The sequence below is a fragment of the Aristolochia californica genome, unplaced genomic scaffold, assembly GCF_029961685.1.
Source record: "Aristolochia californica isolate CCGP_79_NKW_82.1479 unplaced genomic scaffold, dmAriCali1.0.hap1 SCAF_8, whole genome shotgun sequence".
Lineage (NCBI taxonomy): Eukaryota > Viridiplantae > Streptophyta > Magnoliopsida > Piperales > Aristolochiaceae > Aristolochia > Aristolochia californica.
The window spans coordinates 1530593-1547828 of NW_027182279.1; the positions used below are offsets into that span (position 1 = coordinate 1530593).

At 35.3% G+C, this 17236-nt stretch overlaps 1 protein-coding gene across 2 annotated transcripts; it reads right to left on the reverse strand.

Annotated features, from left to right (window-relative positions):
- Window positions 1–1439: 1439 nt before the first annotated feature.
- LOC137938660 (protein INVOLVED IN DE NOVO 2-like) lies at window positions 1440–15996 on the reverse strand. 2 transcript variants are annotated; one of them, XR_011109896.1, is made up of 11 exons: window positions 15882–15996; window positions 15699–15796; window positions 15043–15097; window positions 11764–12659; window positions 8947–9128; window positions 4572–4661; window positions 4112–4396; window positions 3774–3989; window positions 3174–3406; window positions 2093–2295; window positions 1440–1838 (listed from the first exon to the last, which is right to left on the reverse strand). XR_011109896.1 is itself a non-coding variant. In XM_068783641.1 (10 exons), the coding sequence occupies exons 4-10, from the start codon at window positions 12656–12658 to the stop codon at window positions 2289–2291; spliced, it is 1908 nt and encodes a 635-aa protein (XP_068639742.1). In that variant the 5' UTR covers window position 12659; window positions 15043–15097; window positions 15699–15796; window positions 15882–15996; the 3' UTR covers window positions 1959–2288. The 2 variants fall into 2 exon arrangements, 1 of the variants encoding a protein (XP_068639742.1); XM_068783641.1 differs by lacking the exon at window positions 1440–1838 and having other exon boundaries at window positions 1959–2295.
- Window positions 15997–17236: the final 1240 nt, after the last annotated feature.

Consider the following 17236-nt stretch of genomic DNA (forward strand, 5'->3'; position numbering starts at 1 on the left):
ACTAGTATCATCGATACATATACATATCGAATATTAGGCGACATATAGTGGATATTGGGTTTTATGTTGACTTATTTTAAGGTTTTTATACGAAACCAAATACAAATAACTGCACCCTTTGTTACAACATTTAATATATTCCATTATATACAAAATCAAATGAAAAAAAAAAAAAAACTGGGATGGTCATCAAGATTGATATTAGCTAGATTTATCGTGTTTCCCATGTGACAACATGTTGCTTTAACAACCTCATTGATATGATATTATATCTTGCTAGTTACCCTTTTTGGTAGCTTCTCTTGCTTTAAATGAAATGACTGGAATGAGAAAGAAGGTGCTCTTACTTTTGCTTTATCTACTAAATTTTCTACCCAAATTGGGGAAGATAAGCCCTGTCATAGGTCTAGAATCAATTAGTAGACAAAAAATGCCCAATAGGTTTAGTTTCTCCTAGATTCACTCTTGAGTTTAAATTAAGTCTTTTTTTATAAAAAAATATATTTGGATATAGTAAGGAAAATGTGCATCCATTGATTTGAATCCCAAACAAACACAATCGATGAAGTTTAAAGAGTTCATGTACATAACTTATGTTTAGGAAAACAAAGTACTTTGTAAAAGAATAAAAATAAAACTTGAGCTTTAAAAAACTACAGGTCTCTCTTGAAAAAAAAAGGTAAAATTAAAATATAAAGCTCTATCATGAGACATCAAATTTGAGATGGATAGTGTTTTCTCTCCTTACCTCTCCAGTTGGGCAAACTTTGTTACGAATAAGACGCCTTAATTCAATATTATCAAGAATAATAATAATCACAAAAAAATAAATAATCAAACACAAAAACACAAGATTTATATAGGTTCCCCTCAAAGTAAGACTCCATCCTACTACAATAATTCTCTATAATGATAAAGTAATTTACAAAAAAAATAATATTTTTTTCCCAAAACACAAGATCCTCGATCATAACCCTAATACCGATGCCCCCAAATAATAAAAAAAAAAAAACACAAAATCCAAATACCAACTTAACATAAGACATTGATTAAACTCCACAACTTTAAGTGGATAAAAGAGGGTAGCAGAAAAGGCATTTTTTTGTAGCATGATGGAATTATTGTATTTACCAATGCTGTAGTATCCACATTAGGCCTAAAGTTGGGTAAGATATAGACCAGACGCTTATCTCTGGGTCCTATTTAGATAAATATTCAAATGGGTAAACTCACATCAATTCAGACAAGATAAAGCGTGTTTGAAGTTAAGGATAGCAATGGAGTGGGTCTCAGGGGGCCCCCTCCTGCCCGACCCTGTTAAATGCATCATCTAAGAGTCGTTTTAGTTCTGCTCTCACCGTTTGAGACAGCTTCCTGTTCCATTCTCTGAGTAAGGCGAGAGAAAGAAGAGAAAATGGCAATCTGGTGACAATCTGAGATAAAGGAAACAAGATTGATTCTGAGATTAACTAAAAATGCTAAAAAACAGTTCCAATTAGTGGAAGCATAGAGTGATGAATCTCATCCACGAGACTATTATGCTGAATAGATTTCAGGTTTCACTGAATAGATTTCAGGTTTCACTGAATCCCTCGCCATCTTTCAACACCTAACATTCTACTCCTTTGAAAGATCTCCCCCTGTTCTTGTCTATAGAAATCTCTGCTGGAGATTGCAACCTTGAGCCACAATGAGAGACCAGAACGGCCTTGCACCCGTAGGCAGCAAACACCATTTCTGGACTATTGGCTTTGTCAAATCTTCAAAATTGCAGAATTGCAACATCAAGGAAGGGCTGCAAATGGTAGAATTGGTACCATAGCAGACACCAAAAAATCCTGCAACCACAAGCCAATACCAATAGGTTATATCTGGGTATCTCAAAGGTCCTCCAAAAACTGAGATCGAGCAATACCAGTACATCTGACCCGCCATGCAAAACCATGGCAAAAGCAAAATAAATCAATCACTTACTGCTATTTATGGGATAAACATAATGTTAATTGCTATCACCAGTAAATCCATACAGTGATCTAACTGCATAGTTGTTTTTTATAACTAATCGATATTAACAACCACATACAGAACCTACCCAACTGCTCCGTAAGGAATGTCACAATGTTAATGGCCATGAAAATGCCATGATGGACGAAACAGTAGGACCATCCACAAAAAAATTGCCAAAACTTATCCTCGAGTTATGATTATCAGATGAGAAACCAGATGAAGTCTTCTGCTTCATTAAGCGAGCACAAAGCAGTCAAACCCCAGGTGAGAAAACCTTGACTTCAACTCCTGTTGACCAATATCCATAGAAGAAAATGTTTGTCAAGTGCAAAGAGTAGAATCTCAAAAAACAAGACAACTGGCACGAAACCAATAAAAAGTATAACATGTTGATAGTGAATAACAAGATCCACGTATGCACATATTAAGATACAGGCTCAAACCATTGAGTAGCAAAAAATGTTTCAGCCAGATGAAACAGAATGAATTTTTCTTGGGTTGACGAATGGACTTTTTTCTAAAATAGCAACATATAATTCAACACGGAAGTGACCACTAAAATAACATGTTTGCCAAGAATGGTTATATTCTGAACATAACTGCTGAATGTAGCTGCATGGGAGCATAGTCATGGAGCATCTGTTGTACTATATGCTATGTTGAATCCTTGCAAATGAAGTTTTCTGATAGAGTGCTGAATCAGTTAAGCTTTAAAATAAAAAAGGAAAAGAAGGTGACGTGTGCATCGTATACATATGGAAGATAAATTACATACAGAAGGAAGAAATAAGAGCACTGTAGCTAAAACTAAAAAAAGAACCGGAGATCACCTCATACAATTTTAGATCAGCTGTTATCTTGAATAATTTTCTTCCTGACCAATTATACTAATGAAGTCTACTGCTACAAAGGATGAAACTGTGCTACCAAGTGAAAACAGATATGGAGATGGCAAAAAAGAACATCTCCATGAAACATCGCAAGCCTAATGAAGCAGATCAAGAAAGTCTATAACCAAAAAACCAACCATTCAGAGTCTACTGCTACAAAGAAAGAAAGAAAGAAAAATGATAAGTGAAAAGGGATATAGAAACGGAGAAAAGGAACATCTCCACAAAATGTCAGTATGTCACAAAGCTAATGAAGCAGATAAGGAAGTCCGTAACCTCTTGCGCTTGTGTGTCTTCCATTGCTTGAAAATATATTGAATGACCTCTTTAAGTGTAGCTTTCCTATCTTCTTTAATATGCCAAAGCTCTTGAACAATGTATCTCCCACTTGGGTTATACTCGTTAATCTCTAAAAGAGCTGTAGTTACTGCCTGGTAGATCTCCTCACCCCACTCTTCTTTAAGCTCCTTAAGCTTTTCATCATCCTCTTTTATTACCTCTTTTTGCTCCTGAAATAATTTACCATGCAGACCATTACAGAGAAGACAAGAAATCAGTTCTGACAATTCTCAAACTCGTAAAAGAAATCTAAGAACTGCTGCTAGCTCAGAAACTCCTCAAATAGGAGAAACTGTAAACTGTCAACCTGGAACACTCAGTACATATCAGCCAGTATGACCAGACTATGCCCTATTTCAGGCTCGAACACATAGTTCAGACAACCGAACCATCAGCCAGTACAGTGAAACATGTAACATTCTATATTTTCTTATAGAGATACAAAAGAAACTGGACGAAATACTGGCTGATACATACTAAACTTTTCCAAGCAGATAATGCTTGACCACATGAGACAAATCACAAAAAGAAACATACTCCAGTTTTCTCATTAACTGCCACCATTTTGAAAGGATGCCACTCTGGGTCTTTGATGTGTTCCTGCCACAATGATAATAGTACTGCTGCTTTCATATCAGCTTCATCCCTTTCAAATTTGCGCTTGCATGCAGCTTGAAATGGTTTTGCCTCAAGTTCCCCCATGCTTTTGATCCCTATTACAGTTCGGCCGGCACATAGCATTTCATTCAAACCCTATCAACCATTGACAAACTCCATGAATAAATGTGTATTCCAATAGCCCATAAGAGCAGACAAATAAGTATAGAAGCCAAAACGTGTCACACAATGCAACAAAAGACTAAAGGTATCCATACACTGATTAGCATTTTACGAGCTTCCTGCAGCTCATCATTGCTTCTCCGCTCTTTTACTATAAGTACATGATTCAGAGCTTCTACGTCTTCCAATTCTCCTTCTTTTTCTTCAAGTTCTTTCTTCATTTCCTCCACCTTCGTCTCTGCAGAAGCATCAATACTACCCATGCATTCCATCACTTGTAACTTCCCTTTAAGCTGTTCAATATCCAATTCAAGCTTTTGCTTCGCATCAAGTCTCTTTTCCAGATTGATCATAACATCAAGGATTTGCTGTTTCGCTTCCTGTGGATTATTTATTGATTAGAGTTATTCAGAATACTTATCAATGAGATCTTGAAAGAATATAACAAGACCTTGAAAAAAAATCTCACAACTAAGTTATTTAACAAGGCCTTAGCTAATACAGAGGAAAAACAACCAGGTTGTTCATTAAAGGGGATAAAAACAGGAAACAAACCTTGTGTTCATCCATAAGTCTCAAGACATTTTCATCAGCCTTTCGCTGCTCCATAGTAGCCTTTTCAAGGGATATATTGTTTGCAGCATTCTGTGAAAAGATCAAAGCACATCAAGTGTCTGCAGTTAAAATCTAACATTTGCAAGCATTAGTTCTATTATAGAAAGGTGCAACAGTTGCATTCTGGAAAAGAAAAGAAAACAGCAGACCATACAGTGGGCTTTTTTAGACTAGTCCATCATTTCCATCCAAACTATCCACCTACATCATCCTGAATACCATCCCACACTATATAATTTCAGCCACATCGAGATACTATGCGAGTGTCCTTAAGTGTTTCCACCGAAAAAAGAAAACAGCATTGATTGAAGGCACCAACAAATCAATAAGACAGTTAGAACAAGATTATTTCTCCTCTACCAACTGTGTGAGATTTTCTTTCCGCAAATACTCTCTTCACAACTTTTGATTCTTGAGGGTAAGCTATATAATGTAGATTTGGATGGAATACATTACTTCGGGAAGAGATACACACTGCAAAGCTGTAGGTTAAACAAAATAAAGAGCTTCATGAGCAGATGGGATAGAGTCCAATGAAACAAGTGATTCACAAAGGCTGTACTAATGCACAGGACAACAAAGAACCAGGCCAGTTAAGCAGAAGATTCACTTTCATTATACCAGGCTAAATAGGCAGAAGATCCACTCTCCAAAGACACAAACAGAGGGACTGATGGAATATATCGAACGCCAAAACACCCAGACATAGAGGAAGAGTTGGGGATGAAAGATATCGGTGGATATAGAGGATAACATCTACATGAACCAAAGAGAGGGAGAGGGTGAATAAGATGGTTGGGAGGAGTGACTTGGAAGAAAGCGGGAACAAGAAATTAGAAGAAAGTGGCGAAGAGTAAAAACTAAATGCTCCCTCTTCACTATTTGGTTCTCTCACTTAAGATTGTCTATCAGTAACTTTTTCTTTATAACACTTAAGGCGTCTTTTCATGCTTCATTGTTTTCTCTTTTCAGCATTCAAGCTGCATAGCAATTATCTTGAACAAGCCATGCAAGTCCACCTCCCGGTTTAAGGTTAGATTAAGCTATTTCAGAGGTCCAAAGCTACAAAGGGGACATCATTTTTTTTCTTTTTCCATAGCAACCTTCTTGGACAAGCCATGCAAGTCCGCCTGCCCAGTTTAAGTTTGGACTAAACTATTACTGAGGTCCAAAGCTACAAAGAGGACATCATTTTTTTTTCTTTTGAAAATGATGACAATTTCATTAAAGAGAGAAAAGAAGATACAAAATGCTATTTAAAGGAACCAAAAATCAGAACTATACAAAAGGATAAATAAAATCAGTGAACATCAAAGGAAAAAAATCCCCCACTGATAAGCCTTGTAAATGGGCAACGAGGCTTTTCGATACCCCGAAACCGTAGACAACCAACTCCATTTAGGGGCCCTTCCTAATTGAGTTCTAAAACATGAGAAAGTGATAATTCATTTTCATAGTTTTACATGAGCAGTCAGTAGATCATAGTTTTTATTTCACAACATAGAATGGTTGAAACTGACATTAACTTCAAGTAATGCCATATCCATGTATCATTATCTATTAAGAAAATATAGGTTTAGGTGCTTCTATCATTGCCCATGTAAGAGACTTTATTGTCGTGCTGGGTTAAACAACGTCAATTTGTATTCTGGACTCCCAATAACCTAATGCCAAGAAACCACCATCATTATGAATGACACATTTGGAGTAGAAGCTGCATCTCATCATCCTCCTCCAGAGAGAATATAAATGGCATAGGAAGTAGATATTTAAAAATTTTGATGGGTCTCAAGCAAGATAAATACTCTATCACTCGTTTTGCTTAACATAGTCTGCAGAGCTCTCTCGCAGATTTTTTGCTTAACATAGTTTACAGAGCTCCCTCACCTCTTTCTATGCTACAAAGCTTGTTTAATGGTTACAACTTACAACCTATCTCTGATAATTCTGATCTTGACATTCTCTTCTTTAGAATTGAAGAGGATACTGCTTCTTTGCCTTTACCAAATTATAAACTAAAAGCCCTTCTTGGCTATACTTGTTAATCTCTGATCAAAATGCAACCAGGGCTAAGAATTCCATTTTCAGGGTCAATATTGGATCTCAGATGATAGATATAATGGTGAATTCCCTTGGTTCTAAGCATGCTGTCCTTCCTCCAACCGACTTGGACGTTCCACTTTTCTCAAGTTGCCCAAATAGGAACCTTTGGACCCCACTATAGAGAAGCTCAAGAGAAGGCCTTTCTCATGGAAATGTAAACTTCTTTTGAAGGCAGATAAGCTCACTCCTTGGCCTCTTCCTTTTGTGATTTTTCATCTTATTTTCTCTCTTTTTTTCCCTGTCCAGAAAGTATCGTAGCTACAATTGAATCCATTGGAAGGTGCTTCTTGTGTAAAGGTACTACTACTAGGGTTTTAAATTTTGTCTCGTTAAATAGAAGGATGTTTGCCTGCATAAGAAGTTAGGTGGCTTGGGAGGTGAAGAGATTGAGACTTATGAATGCTGCTCTCCTCGTGAAAGACAGATCTGGAGGTTCACTACTAATAGAATCCAATTCAGAGATGCCTCATAGTCACTGAGTTGTGAGGTGCCGAAAATATTACGTGCCTTCAAAATTCTAATACACAGAGACTCCCCTATTTCAGGTCCATACAAAAATGAATAACCAAAGTAAGGAGGCCTTTTCCCAAGTAGTAAACATGGTATATTTCTAATCGCTAATCCATGTAGGACTATTTTTACCACTCTCTCTCACGTAAGAGCCTTCTTATTGACTCCTGCACGAGGATATTTTTAGCTGGAGGATCATTTCAATCTATCCCAAAATTACTAGAGAACATTATGAGGCTTCATCCCAGGAGAAGCACAGGATCTTTACAACCCCAGAATCATCTGGGACTAATTTTAACATGGAGGAATACCATTAAATAGCTCTCTAAGTTCAAAAATCATTCTCAATCCCTTGTGGGAAATTGCTTCAATATTTGGTTTTGTTTGGATCAATGGTTGGCTATCAGCCACATTTGAACGTCTTATCCAACTTTATTTAGCATTGCTAAGGATCCAAACATTCTCATTGTGAATGCTCACCCTGCCACTGGTTCTAACAAATGCTGGAGCCTTGACTTACACACATGACGATGACGATTATGAAGTTGGTAATTTGTTCTGCTTTAGAAGGCATATTCCATGGTTCATGACCTCGATAGGTTGATTTTTCATCCATCTTCATCAGGATCTTATAATGTTGCTTCTTATTATGACCAGCTTGAGGTTAATTCTAGGCAAACTCAGTGCATCTCTATCCTGAGATTAGAGGGGTTCCTACTGTCTGTTTTTTCATTTAGAGTGAACGTCAAGGAGAGGATTTTAACATTTAAAGATTTGGGGAAATAGAGTGTGGCCACTGCTTATGAACTACCAAGTTCTGCAATGCTTCAGATGAAATTGTGGAACATATCTTGGTTTGCTGCCCATTGATGTGGCAGAATTGTCTACTTTTTCATGCTAGATTCAGATTTGCTTTCCTTATTCTTCCCGAGGCTTATTTGGAAATGTGCTTCCATTAGCCTCCCAAGGAACACTCTTTTAGATTGTATTCGGCCACCTGGTTTTTCTCATGAATTGATCATCACTTAGAATTAAAAAAAAATCAACTAATGCTAACAGAATAAGGACAAAAAACTTTAAAATCAACTTCCTGATAGAATTTTATATATAAATATGTATAGCAATGAGAAAGTGAATCCATTAAGAGGCCCCAGAAGGAGAGAAATTGCAGAGATTTAATGAGAACGGCAGTAAGAAACAAATCAAAGTGAGAGAACGGAGCCGACAGCAAGTTGCTGCCCTGTCACTCCTTCCTTTACCAATATATTGGCTGTGCTAACGGCACTCCTAGAGGTATGAGACCCACAGATGCTTAAATTTTAAAAGAAATTGTTTAACTTCCTGGTATGATCTCTCTGCTAAAACTTGTGTTGATCCATGATGAATATTTTCATCTATAATAAGTAAAATATAGTAACTAACATGAAAAGCTGAAGTAAAATCAGTCTAAAAGGTAATAAATAAAAATCATAATTAACATGAAAAGGTGCTATATCAACTAATTGACACAAATTCATCTTTGTTCCAAGATACTTGTTAGTGACTAATACTTGTCAACAAAAGATAACATTACGTAAAAAAAATTAATGTTTGTTCACCTTCTACTCAAATACTTGCACCGTCAGAAAAAGTCTAGAAAACAGAAAAGCAACAAAAAAAAAAAGGAGCCCACAGAAAAACTTTGACAAGAATACAGGTTTACCTTTTCCTTCTCCTCAACAAGCTTTTTTCTCTCATACTCATTCTGTGCCTCTTTCTTGTCCAACTCTTGACTCCTTAATTCAAGATCTTGCTTTTTGGATTCAAGCTCCTGCCTTTGCTTCTCATTCTTCAGGAAAATCCCCTGCTTGTGTTTGGAGTATTCTGTCCGCAGCTGCTCAAGTTCTGTGACAAGTATGAAATTGCTTAATAACCATTCTACGCTCATAACACAAAATGCAGACAACAAATGCAATATCAAATATAGGTTATTTTAGGGAACTTCCCCTTAAGTAGAGTTTAGTAGAAAAAGAGCAATCCTCATGCCAATTTTGTTGTCCCCTTGGTAACGTAAATGGTGGTTTGAACTTTCTACCACAGCTATTGTTTCCTTTTTTCTTTCTTTTTCTTTTTCCTTTTCTTTTGTAAGTCATTTTATGGGAGCAAAAGAGCAATCCACATGCCGATTTTGTTGTCCCCTTGGTTACATAAATGATGAAACTTTCTACTGCAGCTGTTGTTTCTTCTTTTCTTTTTCTTTTTCTTTTTTTTTTCTTTTGTAAGTCATTTTATAGGGATAAACTGTAGGTTTCTGATAAGTAGTAATTAGTTGAAACAGCATACTAGATACCTGAGTCTCTTGTCAAAATTTTGAGTATGACCTTGCAGAGCGTGACTAATAAGAAATTTTGTGTTCAATCCACATGAAACAGCAGATTTACTTTGGATCCAAAACCCCCAAATATTAGATATGACCTTGATAAAGTACACACCCTCATTAATCTGGATATAAGACACTATCCCTTCATTAGATCTAATTAATAGAACCAGTGCAAGTACAGTTCCAGATGCAACCCAAAAAAAACCAACCACAGTTGAGCAACATTTTATGCCAAACACTGATGCTTTAATGTTCTAATGCTTAGATATAGTCAAGCAACCGTCATTACCAATTTTTTAGAATAAAGTTAGTTTAGGAAGTTATCTGTTCTGTTTAAACCTAAACTAACCTGTTTTATGTAAGTTAAAATATGATAGTTTACAGTAATTAACTTACCTTATGTAAGGTAGGTAGATTGAAGAAGAATTAAGGAGAAAAGAGAAGGATGAAGAATAGAACGATGTGCAGCCTACTTGATGGGGGCAGAAGTCAACCCCCAATCTCTTTATTAATCTCACTTAAGAGATGATTTACGACTGGACAGAAATGCCCTTCATAAGTGACTTATACACCAATGAATAAACAGGGTCAAAGTCAACAAAAACTTATAATTTAAATTACACCAACCATAGACAAATATCTGGACAACCTTAACTGCAATATTACTGACCTACCCACACATGAAATTACTGAAATACCCTGACTTCTAACATTTTATTTGCATTTTAACTTTTTACACATGCATAATAACTGTGAGGGGCCATATGCATAATTTGTTTATTCACTTAGTGTAAGAAAGTAAAAGTAGAAGAGAAATTGAGAAGAAAAGAGAAGAAGAGAAGAAGAATGAGAAAGAGGGCTGTCATATAACCTGTTGGATGGGGAAAAACTCGAGCCCCCCATCAGGTTTTATTCTTCACTTAAGTGTTTTACAAAAAAACTCAAAAACTCCTAACTTAAGAGCTTATACACATGTAAAACACCCTTCATAACCCACAGGATTTACACAATAACCACAACTCTTTAAACACTAACCTGGACCCTTTTGTCACAAATTACAGATCTACCACATGAAGAATTACTAAAAAAAAAAACTGACTCTTAACACTAAGCATTAAGAATAAGAAAATCAGGGTTTCCCTCTAGTTCTAACCAAAGATACAGCCTTAAGAGGTATCATGTCTAAACCTAGTACCCCGGGCAGGTCTGGCCATCTGAGGGTTTCTAACTTCTACTAGAAAATTTTGTTTTTTTAAGAAATTAAAATTTTGATTTTAGCTGATATATTGAATTGTTTCGGTTTTATATTACTCGTTAAGGGAGAGAGTTAGTTTTTTATTGTTCTTCTATGTTTGGTGACTCAAAGTCCTATTTTTTTTGCTGTTTACATTTTTTTTTTAAATGACAAGTATTTTCTGCTGAGTATTTGCGGGAATTAGGGTATTTGAGATTGATGAGAATTTTATCAAGAGAAAAGGAAGAATTCAGAAGGATATGTCACAGCATAGCAAATAGCACTAAAGTCGAGGCTAGCAATCAAAAGAATGATGAAAAAGAAAATACAAATTATGACAGCAAAATGCAACACAAACAATCCTATTAAGAAATAGCTTAGCTAAGCTCCCCTCTTAAAATCGTAAGGCAGCAAACTCTTGTTGCTGATTCCATTTCAGATTCCTTAGAAAGGACAGGGTATCCCATTGTCATATTGTAGTGGGTGTTCCCTTCCACCTTGAGGCTTGAGGCTTGAGGCTTGCCACTTCCTCTATATATGTAACAGTCATCATTTATCAATGAATTATAACAACCTCATAAGTTCACTCAAAACAAAAAAATCCAAGACAGTTATTGGTAAGTTGTACTGTATTTTGCAGTTAAGCTTTTTTTACCTTTTTAGTTCTGTTTAATGATTATTAGTCGGGGTATATGGATAATCAACCTCCCCCTAATGGTCGTCAAGAAGAGTGACTAATTAGCCAAAATTACTTTATATGGGTTATATTTAATCCCTCCCTCCCTCTCTCTCAATGGTCGTATAAGAAGAGTGATGGTTTAGCTGAGACCAAGAAGTTCACCAATTTGTAGTTAGTGATTCAGCCATAAACAAGTCATCATAAGAAGTTTCAGCTAAAACACATACAGAATCGGGAAAGTGCATACCCTCAGAGTTCCGTTGAATCATCCTGTTCAAAGACAAAGTAGACTCATTATACTTGCATTCCAATTCCTTGATGTTTTTATTTTTTGCTTCTATCTCATTGGCCAGATTTTCCACTAGCTTGCCTGTCTTCCTCAATTCTTCTTTTTCCAGATCAGCAATTGTCTTCAGGTCTCCAGCTGCTCTCAGATGATTCCCGATAGGACCTGAAGAATGGAAATCATCAGAACGGGCAAGCCATCCATACAATGACTTGTGGTCCTTCTGTTCAGTCCATTGCTTCTTCCCATGTTGTTTTGCATCAAAGGAACGATCAAATTTCATTCCATCATTAAATCCAGACCAATCTTTCCTGAACTCCACGATAGCAGCTCCAGTATGACCATGAAAGTTCCACAGAGGAATAACTCTTAAAGGGTTAAATCTGCAGAACTCATCCCTAAGCTTAGATCCACTTGCACCAACACGTTTACCATCTTTACTGATTTCAGTTGGAACATTCACTATGATGCCCATCCAAGGATGAACATACAGCTCATCATTTCTAGGAGCAGGTGGATGATCTGGCTTAACCTTTGCTTGTTCTGCACCCCGCCCCTCAGCCAGGTCTACTTCAAGAAATTTTGCCAATGCAAAATGCATGGCCTTCTCATTAAACTTCCGGTTGTTAGATTGACCAACTCCACCAGCATGCTGAAGAAGATCTTTGTATTGATAATCTTGTTTTTTCTTCCCCTGGCAATAAGGGCATCTAAAAGAGACGTCAGAAATTTTAACTTTGTGAGGCTCTTTCTGCAATTGTTCATAGAACCTATCTCTACGGGTTTCCATGTCAGAGTCACTGGTCTCTGAATCCTCTTCTGTAGTGTAGTCCATGTCCATCTCACCAGAAGCCATACTGAAACAAAAGCAAACAATCTCATTAATATGCCAAAAGCAGAAAGATGTAAAAGGAATTTTGCAAAGTTACTGAATGAAAATGATGTATTTCTTAACCAGATCCTAGCAGAAAGTATTAAAAAATAGGGTTTTTTTTTCTTCTTTCAAATGACAGCTTCAAGTTGCTAAAATTCTCTCCAACAAAGACTATGATTTCAAGCTTCTTAGTCAAATAAGAGGAACCTTAAAAGGTTGCCTTAACAGAGTGACAAAAAACACCCATAAGAGGCCAGAAATGAACCAATTACCCTTTTTATGACCTTAATTTCAAAACTATGAACCTATTGGTCTATTGTGCTCTAGTTGATAGTTGGTCCATATAAGCACAATCCTAGGAATATTCAGTCAGAGAAAACTCAAGAATAAGTTTGTATATCACTAGTTGATTATCTTTTGTTACTTCAAAAACACTTGGAAGTTATGATAAGTCGATGTATTTCATCTCAATAATCCTATTAAATATGAAAATCTGAAAAATCCTAAAAATATTTTATGTAACCACCTAATTTCTAGTCATCCAATATAGTTGCTCAGAAAAACAAAGACACCTGCAAGAACTAGACAATATATGAAATTTATCATAAGTAATGAACTAAAAACCCTCGCAGAAGTTAAGTGCAGCACAAGATTTAATCTATTTTGGAAAAAAAAAAAGATGAAGAAAACTTTGCTAAAAAGAAAAGTGAGATCAGATTAGAAGCATACATAAAAGACAAAAAAGTACACTAGGGTGATGCAGAAAAGAGGAAGAGGAAGTGGAAGAACAGATTGAGAAGACTTACTCCCATAAAAAACAGCTTCAGAGATCTGCTAGCAAGTTTGAGCAGAAGTATACTTCTTCATAATCTTTAGAATTTCCTAATTTAGCCTTATTTAACAGTATTTCATAAGATGCATGACTCTCAGGAATATCTCTGCTGAGCTTCCCTTCTGTTTAAGAGTTACTCCTGTTATTCTATGTCTTCGAGTTTCCTACGTCATTTAGTTTCTTTTATATAATTAGGATTTCCAGTTATTTCATACAGTACGTCCTACTCAGGAGTATCTCTGCTGAGAATACTTTTTGGTGTAGCATAAATACAGTTCTTAGGAAAGTTAAAAAATTTACATCATTACTAAAAATAAACAATAATAATAATAAGAGAGAGAGAGAGAGAGATGATAGCTATTGAAACAAGTCATACAACCTGGCTACATTATTCAATAACAAAGTTTCGCTTGTTACCCATTCAAAAATACACAAAAACAACATTTTCTCAATTTTACATTTAAACCCCAAACTTGGCCCATGTAACGGTCCTTAGCATAAAATATTTACAACAAAAAAATACTTTTTCTCTAGTACTCTCCATCAAGGAGGAGAATAGATATTAGTCATTCCCCATCAGCTGCATATATCTTAGCTTGGTAAGAATATTCATCAACTAAATTCAGGAAAACACAGTGTAGAAATATTTCCACGATTTGAATATTTTCATGAACAAAATGGCAACCTACATCAATATGTTGTTCTTACATGTTAAACCGGGTCGTTAGCTAGCTGCTAATTTTTATTTTTATTTTTATTGTCACAGTAGAAAGGAATTCAATACAAACTATCGTAGAGGTGTTTTGGTCAATTTTATGTGTAGAGGTAATTCGAGAAAATTGGATGGAAGAGGATTAAAGGGAATATAGTTGCATGTAAAGATAGAATAGTTTTAGTAATTTAGTTGGTGCAAGAAGAAGAGAGAGAGAATTCAGCCTCTCTCAAATTGGAAGTTAGAGGGCTCCTACTCCAATCGGGTCATCCTCCTCTCTATGGTTGTTTATGGCTTTTGAAACAAAGAAGTGTTGCTGATCTAAAAGTGTCTCCTGCAATGAAAGGTCTTTATTCCTTGAACGGCAGTTTCTCATTATTATCTGTTAGTATCTGTCTATAATATATTTAGAGTGAGCAATGATAATGAAAGAGGAATTTTCTACATAAGAATTTAGAATGAGCAACGATAATGAAGCAGGAGTACTGTAAAGCAATTAACCGATTCCTTTTCCAATATCCTCTTCTCAAAATAAATGTAAGCCAAAATATTTAGAATATAGAGGATTAAGAATATAAGGCTTAAAATTAACAATCTACAAAGACGTGACAGTCAAGAGGAGATATCAAATTGAATAGCAAAAGGATTTAGGATTCAAAAATGCAGGTGAATGAGGAGAAACATAAAAAAATAAATGGGGAAAAATAAACTCAGCAACACCTGGAGCCAGAAGGAGAAAAACCAGCGTAAGATGCATACAACATTAAACAGTAGTGCAAAACATATTACAGAAATATTCAACATTATAGAATACAATAGTACCTGGAGCAAGAAGAAGAAAAACCAGTCGAAGGGAAGTCAGTTTACCTCAAACTACCTGGATACAACATTAAACAACGTCTCAGAATACATTACATTCGCCATTACAGAATACAACATTGTAAAAAAGAAAAAAAAATGCAGATTAGCAAAAGGAACATCACAAGGAACAGCGAAAGGAGGAGAAAATTACGAAGAGAGGGAACATAGCAGAGTGCATTAGAAAAAAATCAAATAGAATTTGCAAAATAGCAAAAGGAATAACGAAGGAGGAGAATAGTAGGAAGGAGAAAAATTAACCAAGAAGAATAACAGAGCGGAAGAAATTTACTCAACTTTCATCTTATCTACACTGCAGCGGAGAAATACTGGAAGAAGAAGAAAAAATGGAGGAAGAGAAAATTTGGAAGAAGAAAAGTACGGCAGAGGGGTAAAGAAGAGGAGAGGGGGAGAGGAAAACAGAGAAAACTGGAAGAAGAGAAAATTTTCGGAAGAAGAGAAGTGTGAAAGAGGATCTAGAGGACACAATTAGGAAGAATGGAAACAAGGAGAATGCATTAGAAAAATATTCAAATGAAAACTTACAGCGGCAAAAGGAATAGCGGAGTAAGGAAATAAGAAGTAACAACAAGAAAAATGATAGAGAAGAGGAATTTCACCTGACAGTCTTCCACCTCTTTTACCCGTCTACATTGATAATAAGGAAATATAGAAGAAGGGAGGAGGAAAAGAGGACAAATGCTGAAGAAGATAAATTCTGGAAAAAGAGAAGTACAGATGAAAGGTAAAAATTAGTACGAAGAGGAAAACGGGAGAAGTGCCGGAAGAACAAAAAAACTCGCCTGCGAATGAACGGCAAATGCCTGCCGAGGAGACGATGCAAATACTGGCAGAAGATCAAAATTCGTCTACGGAGGAGACGACACGGTGATAATCCAGGGAGGGGACAGCGGAGAAATGACCTAAGGAGGAGAAAAGTGGCTTTTGAGTAGACTGGTGTGGAGAAAAGAAAAACCCTGCGGAAAGAACGATGATTGAAATTCTTCTAAGAGAAGACTGGCATGCGGAGAGACGCGTAAGAGACGCTACTCTACCAAACTTCTTATTATATATTGTAAATAAGATAGCAAGAAAAGTTGGACAACATACGGAAAGACGCGTGAGAGACGCCTTCAAGTAAATGTACCATTGGAAGGCTGGCTAATTAAGAATTTACAAATAAATATAAATTTTTTTAATTAAAACAAGTCATAATATCTAAATTAAATAAAATATTTAGCCAGTGATTATTTCATACACTTCCCAGTTGGTACAAACACACCTTAAGGTATAGGCAATGGCAAATAATTGTAATTTACAAAAATTGATATGAACGAGATTAATTATATAACAATGATTAATGGGAAATAAAAAATCCTAATTAAACAATATAAATTAAAATAATTGGATAAAAAAAAATTTTTATTGATAAATTACTCTTTAAAGTAAATTTTTTATTTATCCATTATTTTTCCAATAAAATCAAATTTGCTTGTAAATCCTTAATCGGTTTCTCAATCCACACCTATGAGAAAAATCAATAAGAATACAAAAAAATTAAAGTAGGAGTAAAAATTAGACAAAAAAAAAAAAGTATCGGAAGTTAATCTAATTATTAATTGCAATATGGTTTTAAAAATAAGAATATTTAATCGACTTTTTATTTAAACTTGTGAAGTTTAAAAGCATAATTTACTCAATTATCGACTTCTCTAGAAGACCCAAACCGACGTTAGTCAGTTGCCAATTTGAAGAAAAAAAACACCTATTTGGTGAAGCAATAAAATGAAGGTTTTCGAAAGAGGAGATTAATTACTTAAAAAATTAAGAAAATAAATATAGATTTGATAAATATCCTTATAATATTAAAAAAATCATAGATATACCTTATAAAGTGGATGCCATACTAGAAAACTCACTTTTAATATTGCCCATGGATTTTTCAAAATAAGCTAATCTAACTGGGGTTTACGTGACGTGGGACCCAATAATCCTACAAATTAGAGGTCCATTTTCTTGCCTATAAATTGATTATATAATATAATTTTGAGGTAAAATAGGGGTGTTTTAGTAATTATGATATTTCTATTTTAATTTATTAAATTTATTGTTATAAAATATACTAAAATGAAGGTAATTGAATATTTTATTTTTAAAA